At 44.0% G+C, this 21,290-nt stretch overlaps 1 protein-coding gene across 3 annotated transcripts in view; it reads left to right on the forward strand.

Annotated features, from left to right (window-relative positions):
* Positions 1–21,290, forward strand: part of RASGEF1A (RasGEF domain family member 1A) — a 445,189-nt gene that overhangs the window by 373,066 nt on the left and 50,833 nt on the right. The window contains exon 1 of one of the 3 annotated variants that reach the window (XM_089682493.1): positions 3,680–4,050. The exons of 1 other annotated variant lie outside the window; for it this stretch is intronic. In XM_089682493.1, the coding sequence (XP_089538619.1) occupies positions 4,033–4,050 (18 nt within the window). In that variant the 5' untranslated portion in view covers positions 3,680–4,032. Of the gene's footprint in view, positions 1–3,679; positions 4,051–8,743; positions 8,764–21,290 lie in introns of those variants that run through there. One more of the 3 variants, XM_089682495.1, reaches the window with a different exon arrangement.

Raw genomic sequence — 21,290 nt, forward strand, 5'->3', positions numbered from 1 at the left:
AGATCAGTTAGTAAAAGCAGCACACATTACATGCATTGTTAGGTACACGGTTAACCCTTTGATTGCCCCTAGCTGCGTGTCATTAGTACAGTTACAGTACTGATCACTGTAGTAGTGTTACTATTGATGTCCGTGTCAGTTAGTGTCCCTCCCAGCCAGTATCAACTAGTGCCAGATTTCCCCCCACACTATCACAGTCCCACTATAAGTATAGCAGTATGTATACCACAGTTTGTAGATGCTATAACTTTCATACAAACCAATTAATATACACTTATTGTTTTTTGTTTGTTTTTTTTTTACCAAAAACATGCAGCAGTATATATTGTTGCCTAAATTTATGAAGAAATTAGTTTTTTTTTTATTTTCTTAATGGATATATTTTATAACAGAAAGTAGAAAATATTGTTTTTTTTTCAAAATGTTTGGTCTTTTTTGTTTATATAAGAGAAAAACCAGCGGTGATCAAATACCACCAATAGAAAGCCCTATTTGTGTAAAAAAAATGATATAAATATAAATAACGTAATACAGTGCTGAATAGCAAAAAATGCCTCGGTCATGAAGGGTTGAAACCTTCCGGAGGTTAATTCTGGTTTCTTTAATGGACTCCACTCCCCAGATTTCTATTAGTATACATGTCTGCTGGTTTTATGACAGGCCAGGTTCCCATACAATACAGAGATATCTCTTCTAGTGCAGCAGTAACATCTCTCATTGTGAGGAGATGTTTTCACCTTGTGGCTGCAGAATGTAATATATCACATCTGGGGCTCCGTGTACACAACTCCTCCGTATAGGGAGATCCTTCATTATATCACATCTGGGGCTCCGCGCACACAACTCCTCCGTATAGGGAGATCCTTCATTATATCACATCTGGGGCTCCGCGCACACAACTCCTCCGTATAGGGAGATCCTTCATTATATCACATCTGGGGCTCCGCGCACACAACTCCTCCGTATAGGGAGATCCTTCATTATATCACATCTGGGGCTCCGCGCACACAACTCCTCCGTATAGGGAGAGCCTTCATTATATCACATCTGGGGCTCCGCGCACACAACTCCTCCGTATAGGGAGATCCTTCATTATATCACATCTGGGGCTCCGCGCACACAACTCCTCCGTATAGGGAGATCCTTCATTATATCACATCTGGGGCTCCGCGCACACAACTCCTCCGTATAGGGAGATCCTTCATTATATCACATCTGGGGCTCCGCGCACACAACTCCTCCGTATAGGGAGAGCCTTCATTATATCACATCTGGGGCTCCGCGCACACAACTCCTCCGTATAGGGAGAGCCTTCATTATATCACATCTGGGGCTCCGCGCACACAACTCCTCCGTATAGGGAGATCCTTCATTATATCACATCTGGGGCTCCGCACACACAACTCCTCCGTATAGGGAGATCCTTCATCATATCACATCTGGGGCTCCATGTACACAACTCCTCCATACAGGGAGATTCTTCCTCATATCACATCTGGGGCTCCGCGTACACAACAACTCCATACAGGGAGATTCTTCCTCATATCACATCTGGGGCTCCGCGTACACAACTCCTCCGTATAGGGGGATCCTTCATCATATCACATCTGGGGCTCTGCGTACAAAACTCCTCCGTATAGGGAGATCCTTAATTATATCACATCTGGGGCTCAGTTTGGTACATTCTGAGGAAAGAAGAACGCACTGGTGTGCTCAGCAACATAAAAAGGCATGGACGTCCACAGAAGACAACAGTGGTGGATGATCGCAGGATCCTCTCTATGGTAAAGAAAAACCCATTCACAACATCCAGACAAGTGAAGGACACTCTCCAGGAGGTGGGTGTATCATTGTCAAAGTCTACAATCAAGAGAAGACTTCATGAGAGCAAATACAGAGGGTTCACCACAAGGTGCAAACCATTCATAAACCTGAAGAATAGAAAAGCCAGATTAGACTTTGCCAAAAAAAACATCTAAAAAGCCAGAACAGTTCTGGAAAAGTATTCTTTGGATGGATGAAACTAAGATTAATCTGTACCAGAATGACGGGAAGAACAAAGTGTGGAGAAGGCTTGGAACAGCTCATGATCCAAAGCACACAACGTCATCTGTAGAACATGGTGGAGGCAGTGTGATGGCATGGGCATGCATGACTTCCAGTGGCACTGGGTCATTGGTGTTTATTGATGATGTGACAGAAGCAGCCGGATGAATTCTACAGTGTTTAGAGATATACTGTCAGCCCAGATTCAGCCAAATGCAGCAAAGTTGATTGGACAGCGCTTCACAGTAAAGATGGATAATGATCCAAAACACACTGCAAAAGCAACCCAGGAGCTTTTGAAGGAAAAGAAGTGGAATATTCTGCAATGGCCGAGTCAATCACCTGATCTCAACCCAATTGAGCATGCATTTCACTTGCTGAAGACAAAACTAAAGGCAGAAAGACCCACAAACAAAGAACAAATAAAGACAGCTGCAGTTAGAGCCTGGCAAAGCATCAAGGAGGAAACCCAGTCTTTGGTAATGTCCTTGGGTTCCAGACTTCAGGCAGTCATTGCTAGTAAAGGATTCTCAACAAAATATTAAAAATTAACATTTTATTTATCATTATATTCAACTGTCCATTACATTTGAGCCCCTGAAAATGGAGGGACTGTGTATAAAAATGGCTGCAGTTCCTAAAATGTGTACATGATATGTATGTTCAACCACGTGATTTACCCATTTGCCTATCAGGCACTTCTACCCCCTTCCTGCCCAGGCCAAGTTTCAGCTTTCAGTGTTGTCGCACTTTGAATGACAATTGCGCGGTCATGCAACACTATACCCATATGAAATTTTTAGCATTTCTTCACACAAATAGAGCTTTCTTTTGCTGGTATTTAATCACCGCTGGGTTTTTCTTTCACTATAAACCGAACCCCCCCCCCCCCAAAATATACGAAAATAAAAAGTTTTTCTTTGTTTCTATTATAACATTTTGCAAACAGGTAATTTTTCTCCTACACTGATGTGCGTTGATGAGGCTGCACTGATAGGCAACACTGATGGGTAATGATAGGCGGCACTGATGAGGTGGCACGGATAGGCAGCACTTATGGGCACTGATAGGAGGCATACCGTCCTTCGGATATAGTGCGGTAAGGAACTGGTTAAAGCTGAAAGTCTGCACTTCAAATTCATTTGGATTGTTTTGTTTCAATCAGGGGCTGACTGACCATTTGGAAACTCGGCCACTGCCCGAGGGCCTGGGGTCAGTAGTGGGCCCCATGAGATGCCCCTGGTACCTTCTTCATAAGCTTTTTTGATTTTGGGCAAGGACACAGGGGCCCCATGATCCCCTATTGCCCGAGGGCCCCATGAGTTGTCAGTCTGCCCCTGGTTTCAATTTATTCTGCCGGCATACAGAGACAAAAGTATGAACATTGTGCCTGTGTCCAAATATATATGGGTGTTCTCTCCTGTGACATCACACACGGGACTTGTAGTCCTCCCTGTCTCCCTCCCCCCTGTGGTGTCGGTGCTTTCCCCTGTGAGCTGAGGTGACGGTCCCTGTATTCTGCCACCACGGAGGGGCGGGGCCGGGCTCGGCACAACCTGTTGTACTGCATGAGCTTCCAAAAAAGGCGAGTGGGCGGAGCCGGAGCGGAGCGCAGAGGGACTGAGCTACAAAGATAGCAGATCTGTCCTGTGTGAGTGTAGAGGAGCGCAGTGCCCGCCGGAGGAGAGAGCGCTACATCTGCCGGCTGTGAGTGTAGAGGAGCGCAGTGCCCGCCGGAGGAGAGAGCGCTACATCTGCCGGCTGTGAGTGTAGAGGAGCGCAGTGCCCGTCGGAGGAGAGAGCGCTACATCTGCCGGCTGTGAGTGTAGAGGAGCGCTGTGCCTGTCGGAGGAGAGAGCGCTACATCGGCCAGCTGTGTGCGGGGAGAGGAGCGCTGTGGCGGGAAGGATTAATATGTACTAGCCATAGACCGGGACTACACCCTCCATTCCTCGACCGTGACCGCACTCCGCGCCGCCTGGGTGTATGGTGCCCAAAATGAGGGTAAGACGGCTCTTCTGTAATGGGCACGGGGGCGGGGACACCGCTACACCTCTCATCTGCTGTCATGTGTGTGCCTGTCTGCTTGCTGTCATGTGTGCTCCTGCCTGCTGTCATGTGTGCTCCTGTCTGCTGTCATGTGTGCTCCTGTCTGCTGTCATGTGTGCTCCTGTCTGCTGTCATGTGTGCTCCTGTCTGCTGTCATGTGTGCTCCTGTCTGCTGTCATGTGTGCTCCTGTCTGCTTGCTGTCGTGTTCTCCTGTCTGCTTGCTGTCGTGTGCTCCTGTCTGCTTGCTGTCATGTGTGCTCCTGTCTGCTTGCTGTCATGTGTGCTCTTGTCTGCTTGCTGTCATGTGTGCTCCTGTCTGCTTGCTGTCATGTGTGCTCCTGTCTGCCTGCTGTCATGTGTGCTCCTGCCTGCTGTCATGTGTGCTCCTGCCTGCCTGCTGTCATGTGTGCTCCTGCCTGCCTGCTGTCATGTGTGCTCCTGTCTGCTGTCATGTGTGCTCCTGCCTGCCTGCTGTCATGTGTGCTCCTGCCTGCCTGCTGTCATGTGTGCTCCTGCCTGCTGTCATGTGTGCTCCTGCCTGCTCTCCTGGTTTCCACTCTCCTGTGTTGGTCTGCCAGCAGTTTTGCCTAACAAGATCCATGAGGTGCTCCTGATGACCTGTCTACTTGGACTGATTAGAACATGTGTACTAGAGCCCGCAGCTGGCTGTTCTCCTTCATTTCTAGGGACAGTCCAAAGTTTATGAAATGTCCCACCTATTGAAGGGCGATCAGGATGACAATACACCCGCCTGTAGCTGGTCCTGTACAGTCCGTGTGTGATCCGTGACATACAGTACTGTCCTGTGTGGTGTCCCTGGAGAGGGGTGGCTGATGTCTCCTTCCAGGATCTGTATGATTGGACTGATCTGCCTTCCATGTAATGTAGGGGATGGTGTGCCGTGTACTTCTGGTGACATATGACTTACCTGTCTGATGTCCCATTGCATCACATGTACTGGATGTCACCCACTCTGCTACTGTACTTACTGCAGGCTGAGGACCACCGCGCTACACAGATCTTATCTACCAATCACAGCGCACTGCGTGCCTTCTACATGGGACAGCGTGGGATGAAGATATGGTACACTGGGCACACATACTGTGATGATGATGAACATATCGTACACTGGGCACACATACTGTGATGATGATGATGAACATATAGTACACTGGGCACACGTACTGTGATGATGATGATGAACATATAGTACACTGGGCACACATACTATGATGATGATGATGAACATATAGTACACTGGGCACACGTACTGTGATGATGAACATATAGTACACTGGGCACACATACTATGATGATGATGATGAACATATAGTACACTGGGCACACATACTGTGATGATGAACATATAGTATACTGGGCACACGTACTGTGATGATGAACATATACTACACTGGGCACACGTACTGTGATGATGATGAACATATACTACACTGGGCACATGTACTGTGATGATGATGAACATATACTACACTGGGCACACGTACTGTGATGATGATGAACATATACTACACTGGGCACACGTACTGTGATGATGATGAACATATAGTACACTGGGCACACGTACTGTGATGATGATGAACATATACTACACTGGGCACAGTACTGTGATGATGATGAACATATACTACACTGGGCACACGTACTGTGATGATGATGAACATATAGTACACTGGGCACACGTACTGTGATGATGATGAACATATAGTACACTGGGCACATATACTGTGATGATGATGAACATATACTACACTGAGCACACGTACTGTGATGATGATGAACATATACTACACTGGGCACACGTACTGTGATGATGATGAACATATACTACACTGGGCACACGTACTGTTATGATGATGATGAACATATAGTACACTGGGCACACGTACTGTGATGATGATGAACATATACTACACTGGGCACACATACTGTTATGATGATGATGAACATATAGTACACTGGGCACACGTACTGTGATGATGATGATGAACATATACTATACTGGGCACACGTACTGTTATGATGATGATGAACATATAGTACACTGGGCACACGTACTGTGGTGATGATGATGAACATATAGTACACTGGGCACACGTACTGTGATGATGATGATGAACATATAGTACACTGGGCACACATACTGTGATGATGATGAACATATAGTACACTGGGCACACATAATGTGATGATGATGAACATATAGTACACTGGGCACACATACTGTTATGATGATGATGAACATATACTACACTGGGCACACATACTGTAATGATGATGAACATATAGTACACTGGGCACACATAATGTGATGATGAACATATAGTACACTGGGCACACATACTGTGATGATGATGAACATATAGTACACTGGGCACACATACTGTGATGATGATGAACATATAGTACACTGGGCACACATACTGTGATGATGAACATATAGTACACTGGGCACACATACTGTGATGATGATGAACATATAGTACACTGGGCACACATAATGTGATGATGAACATATAGTACACTGGGCACACATACTGTTATGATGATGATGAACATATACTACACTGGGCACACATACTGTGATGATGATGAACATATAGTACACTGGGCACACATACTGTGATGATGAACATATAGTACACTGGGCACACGTACTGTGATGATGATGAACATATAGTACACTGGGCACACATACTGTGATGATGATGAACATATAGTACACTGGGCACACATACTGTGATGATGAACATATAGTACACTGGGCACACGTACTGTGATGATGATGAACATATACTACACTGGGCACACGTACTGTGATGATGATGAACATATACTACACTGGGCACACATATTGTGGTGGTGATGATGATGATGATGAACATATACTACACTGGGCACACATACTGTGGTGATGATGATGATGATGAACATATACTACACTGGGCACACATACTGTGGTGATGATGATGATGAACATATAGTACACTGGGCACACATACTGTGGTGATGATGAACATATAGGCTGGGTACAGAGAGTGTGATGGTGCTGACCTAGGCTGGGTACAGATAGGAGGATGACGATGACGTAGACTGGGTACAGAGAGTGTGATGGCGATGACGTAGGCTGGGTATAGATAGGAGGATGATGATGACATAGACTGGGTACAGATAGTGTGATGACTTGGACTGGGTACAGATAGTGTGATGACTTGGACTGGGTACAGATAGTGTGATGACGTAGACTGGGTACAGATAGTGTGATGGTGATGACGATGACGTGGACTGGGTACAGATAGTGTGATGACTTGGACTGGGTACAGATAGTGTGATGACGTAGACTGGGTACAGATAGTGTGATGACGTAGACTGGGTACAGATAGTGTGATGACGTAGACTGGGTACAGATAGTGTGATGGTGATGACGATGACGTGGACTGGGTACAGATAGTGTGATGACTTGGACTGGGTACAGATAGTGTGATGACTTGGACTGGGTACAGATAGTGTGATGACATAGACTGGGTACAGATAGTGTGATGACATAGACTGGGTACAGATAGTGTGATGACTTGGACTGGGTACAGATAGTGTGATGACATAGACTGGGTACAGATAGTGTGATGACTTGGACTGGGTACAGATAGTGTGATGACTTGGACTGGGTACAGATAGTGTGATGACGTAGACTGGGTACAGATAGTGTGATGACGTAGACTGGGTACAGATAGTGTGATGACGTAGACTGGGTACAGATAGTGTGATGACGTAGACTGGGTACAGATAGTGTGATGGTGATGACGATGACGTGGACTGGGTACAGATAGTGTGATGACTTGGACTGGGTACAGATAGTGTGATGACTTGGACTGGGTACAGATAGTGTGATGACATAGACTGGGTACAGATAGTGTGATGACATAGACTGGGTACAGATAGTGTGATGACTTGGACTGGGTACAGATAGTGTGATGACATAGACTGGGTACAGATAGTGTGATGACGTAGACTGGGTACAGATAGTGTGATGACTTGGACTGGGTACAGATAGTGTGATGACTTGGACTGGGTACAGATAGTGTGATGACGTAGACTGGGTACAGATAGTGTGATGGTGATGATGATGACGTAGACTGGGTACAGATAGTGTGATGACATAGACTGGGTACAGATAGTGTGGTGACGTAGACTGGGTACAGATAGTGTGATGACGTAGACTGGGTACAGATAGTGTGATGGTGATGATGATGACGTAGACTGGGTACAGATAGTGTGGGAAGTCCCTGATCATCCATGCAGAGAAGTGTATTGCTCAGGGGTTCTCCCACGTGTCCCTATGGAGCGTCTTGTTTACGGCCCCTGTGCTTCCCCTGAGCCGATGATGCGAGGAGCAGGTGTCGGCTTTGTTTTTCAGTTAATAAGCCAGGAATTTCCCCGTTCCTCCCCTGCCTGCTCCTGTAGCAGGCAATACCAATACCCCCAACCTGAAAAACACGTGTCCCAGCAGTACACCGCCTGCACTGTGACTTCCCCACACGTCTGTGTCACAGCTGTAGATGAGTGAGGTCTTCCATGGGGTCTTCCAGACTCTCCGAGATGAAAGTTTGAAACCATCAGATGGTGACCTGTGAGGATCTGATCCTTCCCTGGTCTGTGTGTAAAGAAGGGGGACATCATCATACAGAGGACTAAAGTCTTCAGGACACCAGTTAGAGTTTAGGGGATCAGCTGACTGAACCTCATTTCCAAAGATCTCCAGAATATATATATATATATATATATATATATATATATATAAACCTTTTTTGCTGAACTGCTTCTTTTTTTTTTTTTATAGCTAGAAGAGGGAAAGTTTTCTGTCCTGTGTTGGAGATTCCCTTTTCTCTTCCTTTTTCAGAGATATGGCGTTAAGAGAGAGGAGATCTTTCTACAGTCAAGGAAAATCCCCCAGAACAGGTGTCACAGTTGGAAGATTTTTCTCTTACTTCCTGTTGCGGGGACAGCTGTAAAATCTTGGCTTTCCCATCTTTTTCTGTTCTGGGTCCAATGGTCTCCTAGACAAGAAAAAATGATGACTCCCCAAGGACCACAGACAGCAATAAAAGCCTTACATCCCAGCCCCCCCCCCCCTTCTAAAACTAAAGTCTCCCATACATGCTTCAGTTTTTTCGTTCAGCGAGTTGGCTGACCAGAAGAAACTGAATTGATTCCTCCATCCACACATTTCAGGTGGATGGAGGAATCCTCCCTGCTGTGTTATTGTACTGCTCAGCGCTGCAAATGATTGGATGAAATTTATCAACAAGCCAATTCATGAGAAGTTCCTCGATAGATCAGCATATTTAGATATGAAGAGCCATACATATATTGAAATTCAGCTGCTAATTTGGCTGAATTTCAAGTATGTCCAGCTTAAAAGGCTAGGCCTTAGAGGTTGTAAATATAATTAACAGTAATAGTAGTAATAATAATAATAATAGAAGAAAAGGAGGAAAAATAATTATTATTCAATAATAATACTTATTATTATTATTATTATTATTATTGAGTATTATTATTGAATAATAACTATTTTTGCTCCTTTTTCTCTTTTATTATTATTATTATTATTATTATTAATATTGTAAAAGTTAACATTAGCAGTAATGGCCTTACAGGTTATTTGGCCTACTTAACATTGAGCCCTGGTTCACACTGAATGCCACTTTGAAATTGTTCGATTTCACTTGAAATCACACACTTTCAAAGTCGCATGTCAGTGCGACTTGTAAGACATCTGTGTGACTTCATCCACAGATGTCAGTGCAAGTTGCACCAGAAATTGGCAAAAGTACTGCAGGAACTACTTTTAAAAATGTTGCCGAGTTGCACTGTATTAGAACAGTGTCATTGCTGATCATAGAGTGTGACTTGTCATGTGATTTGAGCTGTGATATTGTAATATAGCTGTAATATCGCATCGATATTATAGGGTAATAATTAACAACAATAATAATAATATTATTGAATAATAATTCTTCTTCTTCTTCTTCTTCTTATTATTATTATTATTATTATTATTATTATTATATAATTTATTACCATTAGCAGTTTTGTTCTTAGAGGTTAACATAAATAACATTAGAGTAATAATTATTCACAATAATAATAGTGAGTATTATTATTGAATAATTCTTCTTCCTCTTCTTCTATTATTATTATTATTATTATAAAAGTTATTACCATTAGCAGTTTTGTTCTTAGAGGTTATTAACATGAATAACCGGTAATAATTATTAATGATAGTAGTATGTGTTTATTATTGAATAATCGTTCTTTTATTATTGTTATTATAAATGTTATTACCGTTAGCAGTTTGGAAATAGTTTTACTGCACTTTTGCTCAATTGTTAACCTGGAAGTGGCAGTTCAGGCGAATATTTCTCTAATTTTTATTGTGATCAGTGCAGGTGACAGAAAGGTTAAATACAGCTTTGACCTAGATGTGCCTATTTATCATGGGGTTATTCCATGTGTCTGTAGTCTTTTGTTGGCATCCTGTGTTGGTTTTGCGGTCTATTGTTTCGTAGAGCCGTCTAGGTCAGTGGCAGTTGCAGTTCAGTGTATTGGTGCTGACAGCTCTGCCATGTATACATGACGCCCCATTGTAATCGGAGAATCCCGCTATGCAGGTTCACACAGAAACGAAGAGAACATACTTGGTCACATCTGTGTGAAGAAGTCCTTTGTTTTTATTCTTCTTCTTGATACTTTTGGCTGGATTGCCACTTCAGCAGTAAAGCAGATCTCTAATCGTATGTGCTGTTCAGATATCCTAAAACTGAAGTCAATGCTAACAGCTAAATACACAGAGAAAAGACCTAGAAGTTAGCAGTTTTACTTGACAAATGATTTGTTCTCACATCAATCCAGTCCTGAGATTTACACAGCTCTGCCACACAGCCCTGTGGAGGCAGGAACTGGAGATGCGAGTTTTGTCTCCTGTAGTTCATTAAAGTGGTTTAAGTCCCTAGCACACCAAACCAGACTTTGAAATCGTGCAACTTACAGTGAAGTCGCATGATTTCAAAGTCAGGTGAGATGCCGATTTCAGGTGCCATTTGAAAGACATCTGACACCGATATCTCTGCAAATCGCAGCAAAAGTAGAGCATGTGCTACTTTAGGAATCGGTACGGCTCAAACCAAATCAGAACCGCACCGATATGACTGCTCTAATGGTGGACAATCGGGTGCGACTTGGCATATGATTTGCAAGTCACATGACATGCAAATCGCATGCCAATTCGCATCCAGTGTGGCCGGGCTGTAAAGACTGATGGCTTTTACCTTTTATACATTTTATGCAGTAAGGGAAAAAACCTTCTGTGTGCTGCTCACCCCACAGCCCCCCTAATACTTACCTGAGCCAGATCCCAATCCAGCCATGTGCATGAGAGCAGCGGCTTTCTCTCTCCATTGGCTCCCGCTGCTGTCAATCACAGCCAGTGAGGAGGGAGTGGGGGCGAGCCTGAACCTTGCTCTGTGTGTCAGCTCAGGAGCAAGCATGCACAAGTTCCCCCAGAGCAGGTGGCTTGCTTTGGGGGTACTCGGCAGGGGGATCCGAGCAGAGGAGGATCAGGGCTGCTCTGTGCAAAATAACTCTAAGTATAACATTGTTATTTTTTTTATTGAGCCTTCAGTTTTACTTTAACAATGACGGGTCTTGTTTCATTGACTGGACAGTGAAAGGAGAAGCAGCTAAATGCTGAGTTCATCGCTCTGATCTCTCCTCCTAGCAGTGTGCTTCTTGTACTGCGATACAACTGTTTTTCTCCTGGTGCTGTTTCTGTCCCCCAATCTGAGCCCTGCTGTACAGAGATGCCAAGTCAAATGTAGGTACTTACACCACTTAAATGTAAAATCATACATTTTGAATACAGAGCTGCATTCATTTCTGTGGGCTCAGTATAGGACCATAACTGTCATATACACATGCATGAATGTGGGCTGGAGTGTGCAGATCAGCGCTCGTGGTGTGAACGAGGAGTAAAGTTGGCGCTTCTGCTGCTGTAGATGTAGTGATGTTGGCGGGCAGCATAGGAAAGGTGAGGATTGATGGAAACCTAGGAGCACCTTGCAGGAAGACATGGCAGGTTCGCTGTGATGACATCATTTGTGCTCCATTTGTTCCCAGGTCTGGATGGATTGTTCCTTTGTCATAACCAGCTTCCTGAGCCAGATCTGAGCATTACCATGGAGAGGCTGGGTGCTTTCTCCGGTTTAGGTGGTCTCTTCTCCTGCCTCCCCTGTGTTTAAGTGCTGACCTTTGTTCCTTTCACTTGTTTTGCTTTAGAAAGGATTACATTAAGCCAACTTGTTAATAAAAGGAATGGGATCTTTATGGAGAGGCTTTGAAGTCTGTTTTTAGAAGAGGGGTGTCCCCACCTCCTCCCCCCCCACCATGGTCAGATTTACAAGTAGAGGTCATTAGTTATCTATGGACTAGGCATTAGCCCACCATGTCTGTACATTAGAGCGACTCAAAGAAAATAAATTGTGTATCCAGTATGTATCCCTGGAACTCCTATCAATGGCTAATATAGACAAAGTAAGCCAGGAGAAAACGTCTGCAAAAAGCTACATTTGTTCACTCTGGAGAGGTGCTTAAGGTGGGGGAGGGGAGGGGTCTGAAATATAAATGATGTATAAATATATCAAAAGTGTAGCAGGCCTGTGTCATTTAGGGCTCATTTACACTTACTTTGACTTTAACACACATTAAAGCTCTTACCACTTCAACATGCTTTTTTGATGCTTTGGTGATGCTTTTTTGAAGCTTTAATGAAGTTTAGCAAATGCCTTGTGTGTGTGTGTGATTTGTTTTAAATGGGCCCAGTAGAACCCCAGGTCAATGGTATCCCCACTCAGCTGATCCCCAGCTCATTAGTACCCCTGTTCAGCAGATTCCCGGCTCATTGGTACTCTCTTCAGCAGATCCCAAGCTCACTAATGCCCCTGTTCAGCAGATCCCAAGCTCATTGGTACCCCTGATAAGCAGATCCCAAGCTCATTGGTACCCCTGATAAGCAGATCCCAAGCTCATTAGTACCCCTGTTCAGCAGATCCCCAGCTCGTTGGTACCCCTGTTCAGCAGATCCCCAGCTCGTTGGTACCCCTGTTCAGCAGATCCCCAGCTCGTTGGTACCCCTGTTCAGCAGATCCCCAGCTCGTTGGTACCCCTGTTCAGCAGATCCCCAGATCGTTGGTACCCCTGTTCAGCAGATCCCAAGCTTGTTGGTACCCCTGTTCAGCAGATCCCCAGATCGTTGATACCCTTGTTCAGCAGATCCCCAGATCGTTGGTACCTCTGTTCAGCAGATCCCCAGCTCGTTGGTACCTCTGTTCAGCAGATCCCCAGCTCGTTGGTACCTCTGTTCAGCAGATCCCCAGCTCGTTGGTACCTCTGTTCAGCAGATCCCCAGCTCGTTGGTACCTCTGTTCAGCAGATCCCCAGCTCGTTGGTACCTCTGTTCAGCAGATCCCCAGCTCGTTGGTACCTCTGTTCAGCAGATCCCCAGCTCGTTGGTACCCTTGTTTAGCAGATCCCCAGCTTCTTAGTACCCCTGTTTAGCAGATCCCCAGCTTCTTAGTACCCCTGTTTAGCAGATCCCCAGCTTCTTAGTACCCCTGTTCAGCAGATCCCCAGCTTCTTAGTACCCCTGTTTAGCAGATCCCCAGCTTCTTAGTACCCCTGTTTAGCAGATCCCCAGCTTCTTAGTACCCCTGTTTAGCAGATCCCCAGTTTCTTAGTACCCCTGTTTAGCAGATCCCCAGCTTCTTAGTACCCCTGTTTAGCAGATCCCCAGCTTCTTAGTACCCCTGTTTAGCAGATCCCCAGCTTCTTAGTACCCCTGTTTAGCAGATCCCCAGCTTCTTAGTACCCCTGTTCAGCAGATCCCCAGCTTCTTAGTACCTCTGTTAAGCAGATCCCCAGCTCATTGGTGTCTCTGTTCAGCAGATCCTCAGCTCATTAGTACCCTTGTTTAGCATATATATACATGAACCAGAAATGACTGCTGCTGACATCTTTCTAGTTGTTGGTTTCCCAATGCATCCTGGGATATCTCATACCTGCAAGATCTACAAAGCAAAGCTAATGCTGAATAAAAGCCTCTCCAAAGCTGCAGGTGCTACAAGCGAGCTTTGTCATAGACTTCTATGGAGGCTTTGAAGACACTGTGCATCACCAAGAAAGTGGCATGAGGTATAATTTTTGAAGTGTAGCAAAGCCAAAGCAATGTGTAAACGGGATTGTAAATGTACCATTTTATTTATAGAGAGGTGCTTTCACTGGCATTCAGAGCGATTAAAAAAAAAAGCATCTCCAATGCCACATTTTGAAGCACATGTAAACGAGACCTTAGTAGTAAACCCCAGAATATAATGGCGTTGTTCTTTGCACCAGGAAAGGGTTAGCATAGACATGCACAGTAGCACAGTGAGAACATGTGCTGGCCCAGCTGACTTTCACTAATCCCACCTGGCGCCTGCAAGCTGTCAGGATGGAAGCAGCCGCTGTGCTCAGACATCTTTGATGTGGGGGTGAGTCCGGGATCGTTCTGATATTCCAGTGTGCTGTGAAATCTTGGAACTGATCCACTTGCATGCATTACACCTCTGATCTTTGTAGGCATGACTGACAGCTCACACTTTGGGATTAGTACACGTGTTTGTTCTTGTTCAGTGTCTGAATGTTCTCCATGTTTCTTCTGTACTCCTAATAATATGTTCATCATACACGCTACTAAATAAACACTGTGTGCAGCTTCTCAGTAGACAACGCAGGGTACATTTTATTAGGAGCTGGACAGGGAGCCACCATGCTGTCATTGTAACCTGGTCTAATTATATGGATTCATAGGTAGGTACTTCACTACAGGACACCATGGGTTGGCAGGAGGAACCTCTGCACCCAGCGGGGGACATCCCATCTGACACAGCTGAAAGTGGTGTATAGCAGCGGCATCCATACCTCTGCAAGAACGTCAAGATTCACTTCAGGCAATTTTTTTTTGCACCCTAAGAGCTCGGGCTGCACTACCTAGCTATTTTTTTTAAAATAACGAACATATTATACTTACCTGCTCTGCGCAATAGAGCAGCCCCGATCCTCCTGTTCTGGGGTTCCCTGCCAGCGCTGTCATCTTCTGTGTCTGCTCTCCTTAGCAAGCGGGTAGGGGGGAAGATGTGCCGGCTCGGTCCTTAACCAGGCTGCATGCGTCTATGGACACACAGTGTGACTCAGCCCCGCCCCCGCTCTCTCTTCACAGGATTTGACTGGCAGCAGCAGTCCATTCCAGTCTGATCATGTGATCCTGCAGCTCTGTGTAATGGAGCGCTTGACAACAGCTGTGAATTCCATGAGCTGTGATGTGGCCCTTAGGCCCCCATGCTCCATCTGACAGTCCCTCCTCTCCCCTGCAGCAGCCGCTCGATGACACAGGGTAGCCAGAGCTGTGGGATCACATGTCTGGAACAGATAACAAATCGGTAGCATCTTTTTTTGTACAGGATAGGTAGGACAAAGGGGAAGGAAAATTTATAATAATAGTTTGATTCCTGGAACAGTATGTGTGTCGAAAAATCTCAGTGCATTCAACCCTTCCCTAGTCCTAGGTGAGCAGTTGGAGAAGAGAACTGCCACTTATATAGGGGGCCAAGCTACGTGTTCGCTCCCAGGGCCAGTAAGACTTTGCTCTATGATGGAGCTTGCAGCGTGCTCAGTACCGGCCCGCCATGTGATTAATAGAATTCTGAGCTTTGCTTGTATTAGACTGTGTCTTACATAATCCTGCTACACTCAACCATCCAGATGAGCGGCAGGAATCTAGACGTTTCATTCCAGGCGTGTTTTACATTAAGTACTGTCTGCAGTGTCTTCCGTGTAATATATACAGAGGAGTTTTATCCAGCTGAGGTATGTGCTCTTGTCATGAATGATGACTTTTACAGGATTTACACAGCTCTCTGCATCTGATCAACACTAGACTCTCATCCTAGGTACATCCTAACACAATCATGGGGAATATGGTGAGCTACTAGAAGAGATTGCAGTTTATGGAGAAATATGACACAGTGGGCTAGGCTTCATGCAGCTTGTTCATTCTGAGCTGAGCCGTCTTTCAGTGAACTTTAGCAAAATAAAGTACTGAATGCGTTAAGTGAAAATGTCAGTCTTTTTTCTATTTAAGATGCCTATGTTCTGTATCCTCAATATATAATATAATAATATATTTATATATGTATATTTTATATTATTATTATTATTATTATAATATACAGATATTTCTCACTCTGGGTTCTACATAGTAAGCACCATCAGGTAAAACACCAGTAAGTAACAATCAGTATTTGTTGCTAGAAAATGTCTTAGAACTCGCAAACATTATATCTTTGTTTTTAAAGCAGAGGCTCTAGAGAATAAATTGGTGGGTTTTGCATTTTAGTCGCATGGTATTTTCACAGCGGTTTTTCAATCGCAAAAACAGTATCAGGGTGATGCATGCAGCTGCAGGCATCACTCTGTTATTACCACCGAAAGCCCTGTCCGGAAATAGTTAATGATTTAAAAATAACTTTAAAAATGAATTTTATAAAGCTCATATGGCTTTCTAGTATTTGGGCTTTATCTGCTTTAATGGGGATAAACGCAAATCCTGCCTTGAATGTCCTTGTTCAGGGACTTCCTGTTATGGGGTGACATTGTACTGTTTATGTCCCCCCAATTACCAGGATACATTCCACCAATGTCACCTTAGAGCAGGTCATCCTGAGCAATACATGCAGTTGACATGTAGATAGAAAATGGTTGCAAAGAGGATGGAGAAGATCAGAAGCACTGAAATGCAGAAAAAGATGCAAAAAAAGCAGTATCTAAAAAACAGAAAAACTGGCAATTGTTCATGATGCTTCTGATCTCCTCCATCCTCTGGGCAGCACAGTGGCTAAATGGTTAGTACTTCCGCCTTGCAGTACAAGGGCTGTTGGTTCAAATCACAGCCACAGCACCACCTGCCTGGAGTTTGCATGTTCTCCCTGTGCCTGTGTGGGTTTCTTCTGGGTACTCCAGTTTCCTCCCACATTCCAAAGACATGCTGGTAGGTTAATTGGATCCTGTCTAAATTGGCCCTAATCTGTGTATGTATGAATGTGAGTTAGGGACTATAGATTGTACACTCCTTAGTGGCTGATGTGAATGTACAATATATATGTAAAGCACTGTGTAAATTGATGGTGCTATATATGTACCTGAAATAAATAAATAAAATGATACATTGTGCATTGGCAAATTACACATCAACCAGTTAGGGTTTACATCTACAATCAATGTATATGTGTACCCTGCAATAAATGGCATTGATGTGTTTGTGGTTTATTGGTGGGTGGTCAGGTTTGTAAAATATACTGATTTAACTAAAGTAGCAGCTTTGTGTCAGTTCTTGTCATAAACGTGTGTGCATGCAGATATAATGGAGAAGATGTACAAGTACAATGTCTGTCTGTGGGAATAACTGCTGCTAGGATTCTTGTGGTTCAGTTGGGTGTCTTCACATTTTTCTAACGCTGCTGGAATGGTTTCAAAACCAGGTTCAAAACCACATTCACACAGGGCTTTTGTCCTTTTGGTGACTGAAAAATGATAATAATCCGAGAAGAAAGCTCACTTCATGGTGGACTTGTGTGGAGTCAGAGATAACATCACAGCTTGAAGGACTTTGATAAGACTAGACCAGCCTTTCTCAGTCTTTGTAACACGGAGGACATTTTCTGGTCACAGGGAACCCCTGATAATAATAAGTATGTCTACAAACCATGGTCCTATAGTGTGATGACCATTGGGAAGAATATGCTCTACATTTGTGGTCATTGGGAAGAATCCCTTTTTATCTGTGAGGAAGAAACTACTCATTGTTCATGGAACCCCTAGAAACTTCTGGAGGAACCCTAGGGATCCATGGAACCTTGGTTGAGAAAGGTTGGCTTACACCATACAAAAATTGCTGCCCTCACTCGATTTATAAGCTGGCAATTATGCCTCATGGCAGACTGCTATTAAAAGAGTAGGGCCAAAGATTTTTTGGACATACTTCTTTTCTGGGTCATAGGACTGAACTTACTTTTGCTCTCCTGTGACCCAAAATCAGCCAACAGTAGGCCAAAGAGTAGGGCCAAAGATTTTTTTGGACATACTTCTTTTCTGGGTCATAGGACTGAACTTACTTTTGCTCTCCTGTGACCCAAAATCAGCCAACAGCAGGCCAAAGACTGCTGTTGGTTGACGTCACAGAGTCACTCCAGGCTCTGGAAGGATCCCAACCATATTGGGATGCTGGATTCCTGATCAGCAGATGACTCAGCCTCCTAGTGTGTGGCCTGAAAGCCAGAGCCAGCCGCTCTAGCCCTCTCCACAGCCCATTACTCCAGTGAGCTCTGAAGGGATCGAGCAGAGAGTGGTGACTGACGGTCACTGCTCTCTGCTCAGAGTGGACCTGAGAACTGAGCAATCAGTGATTGTGTGGGGCAGCACAGTGACTAAATAGTTAGCTGTATATGAAGAGACAAAAAGAGGGTGCACAGGCCTTGTGCATTACCTTTTTAAAAATGAGATTTATTGATAAAAAGTAAAATACTCACAAGAGAAATAAAATCAAATGGAGAGCATGTCACAAGAGATGCAGTGTGGTCCAAAACCCCTGAAGGTGGTCTGGTGGGGGACTGTAGACCTCTGGATAGCTGATGGCTGATGCGTTTCGAGGTTCTACCTCTTCCTTAGCCTGAGGAAGAGGTACAACCTCGAAACTCGTCAATCAATAAATCTTGTTTTTAAAGATAATGCACTAGGCCCATGCGCCCTCTTTTTGTCTCTTTATATACAGTTCTCTATGGATTTCCCTGGTCTGTTGAGGGCAGCAAGACTTGCATTCCTTTCACACACATGTGGGGATATTGACGTTGTGGAGTCCATTGTCCAGCACAGGAGCTCAGGCATTCGGTTGCTTTGTTCTTTCTACCAGACTAAATAGTTAGCATTTCCGCCTGGCAGTGCTAGGGTCATTGGTTTGAATCCGAACAACGGCACCACCTGCCTGGAGTTTGCATGTTCTCCCTGTGCATGTGGGTTTCCTCCAGGTACTCCAGTTTCCTCCCACACTCCAGAAACATGCTGGTAGGTGAATTGGCTCCTGTCTAAATTATCCCTAGTATGTGTATGAATGTAAGTTAGGGACCTTAGACTGTACACCCCTTGAGGGTTAGGGACTGATGTGAATGTACAATATATAGAGGTAAAGTGTGCTATATAAGTACCTGTAATAAATAAATGTGATTGTTCAGTTCTCGGACTTTGTTTCGGCTTAGACCAATGCTGCATCATGGAGGTGAGTATGTATGTTACATAGTTAGTCTGGCTGAAAAAAGACAAAAGTCCATCCAGTTCAACCATAGAAAAATAAAAAAGGGATAATCCTATACCCACAGTTCAGATGAAGGCAAAAAAAACAGCAAAGCATGATTCAATTTGCTACTGCAGGGAAAAAATTCCTCCCTGATCCTCCAAGAGGCAATCGGATATTCCGTGGATCAACTTTACCTATGTTTTTTTTTTTGTTCTGTAGCCCAAACTTCTCCTTTTAAATGTGACTTTGTTCTGGTACACAATATACTGTGATGTGTCTAGGTGCATAATTTTATATATATATATATATATATATATATATATATATATATATATATATATATATATATATATATATATATATATATATATATATATATATATATATATATATATATATATATATATATATATATATATATATATATATATATATATATATGCAGCACAGTGGCTAAATGGTTAGCATTTCCGCCTGGCAGTACTAGGGTCGTTGGTTTGAATCCCAGCCACGGCACCACCTGCCTAGTTTGCATGTTCTCCCTGTGCCTACGTGGGTTTTCTCCGGGTACTCTGGTTTCCTCCCACACTCCAAAGACATGCTGATAGGTTAATTGGATCCTGTCTAAATTGTCCCTAATATGTGTATGTATGAATGTAAGTTAGGGACCTTAGATTGTACACCCCTTGAGGGTTAGGGACTGATGTGAATGTACAATATATATATATATATGTAAATTGATGGCGCTATATAAGTACCATAAATATATATATTTTATACAGATTATAATAGCTTGCTCTAATGAGCCTAAAAGTACAAACACTATAAAGTGCGATTTAGAGCCATTTTCTTCCTGCAGACCTCCATGATTTTCTTGTACTTGATGTTATGTATGGTTGAATAGCACAGTCCGCATTGGCTGAGCCATTTATTAGAGCAGTCTTTTGTATATGACAAGCTGTACGGACATTGGTAATTGAATGGCGTGCACCGAGCCTAACAATCACTGTAGCCAAGTATGGAACAGGCACACGGAGTCCTCCTGTTTTTAAAGCTCACTTTATGCTTTTTATGAAAATGACTTAATAGCCGCACACACCCAGAGACAGGCTGTTCTGAATGGCCACCATGTCGCTGTCTCTGTCAGTGCTAAGCCTTCAATTAAAGGTTACGAGTCGATGCGAAAGGTGCTACTTATTGTGTCATGCCCTGTTGGGATAGTCTGCTTCTGCAGAACATTCTGTAATATCCAAGCCGCGTTGGTTGTAAACAAGCAGTCCAGAGGGAGGGAGATCCAGGCTTGTCTCAGAGACGCAGGATGTTCTTCAGATCCCGGAGGTGCATGTACTCAGACAGAACGCTTGTCTGTCGTACCGCCAGGACTTGGACCAAACGTGGAAAACTCTGACACGCCTTGTTTGACTGCTAATTAGCAATGATGAATCTGCGGTGTTATATAACATTACCAACTGCTTTACTAATGAAATGACAAGTCAGATTTCATAGTACCAGAAATGTTCTTGGAAGGAAATCAGGCTTTGGCCTTCAGTCAGTAACCCCCCCGCTAGGCTGCTGTCACCCGTAGGGACCAACTGACTGTCTTTTATTGTTCTTCTCTCAAGTGATGAGCGCTGAAATCTGGTAAATGGGGGTTATAGACGCCTTTTTATATTTCACTCTGATGGTCCATGGAGGTTCTTGCAATCTTCAAAATCCATGCAATCAGGTGACTAGATGGAG

The sequence above is a fragment of the Staurois parvus genome, unplaced genomic scaffold, assembly GCF_062004578.1.
Source record: "Staurois parvus isolate SC_StPar_1 unplaced genomic scaffold, SC_StPar_1.0 ptg000291l, whole genome shotgun sequence".
NCBI classification, from domain to species: domain Eukaryota; kingdom Metazoa; phylum Chordata; class Amphibia; order Anura; family Ranidae; genus Staurois; species Staurois parvus.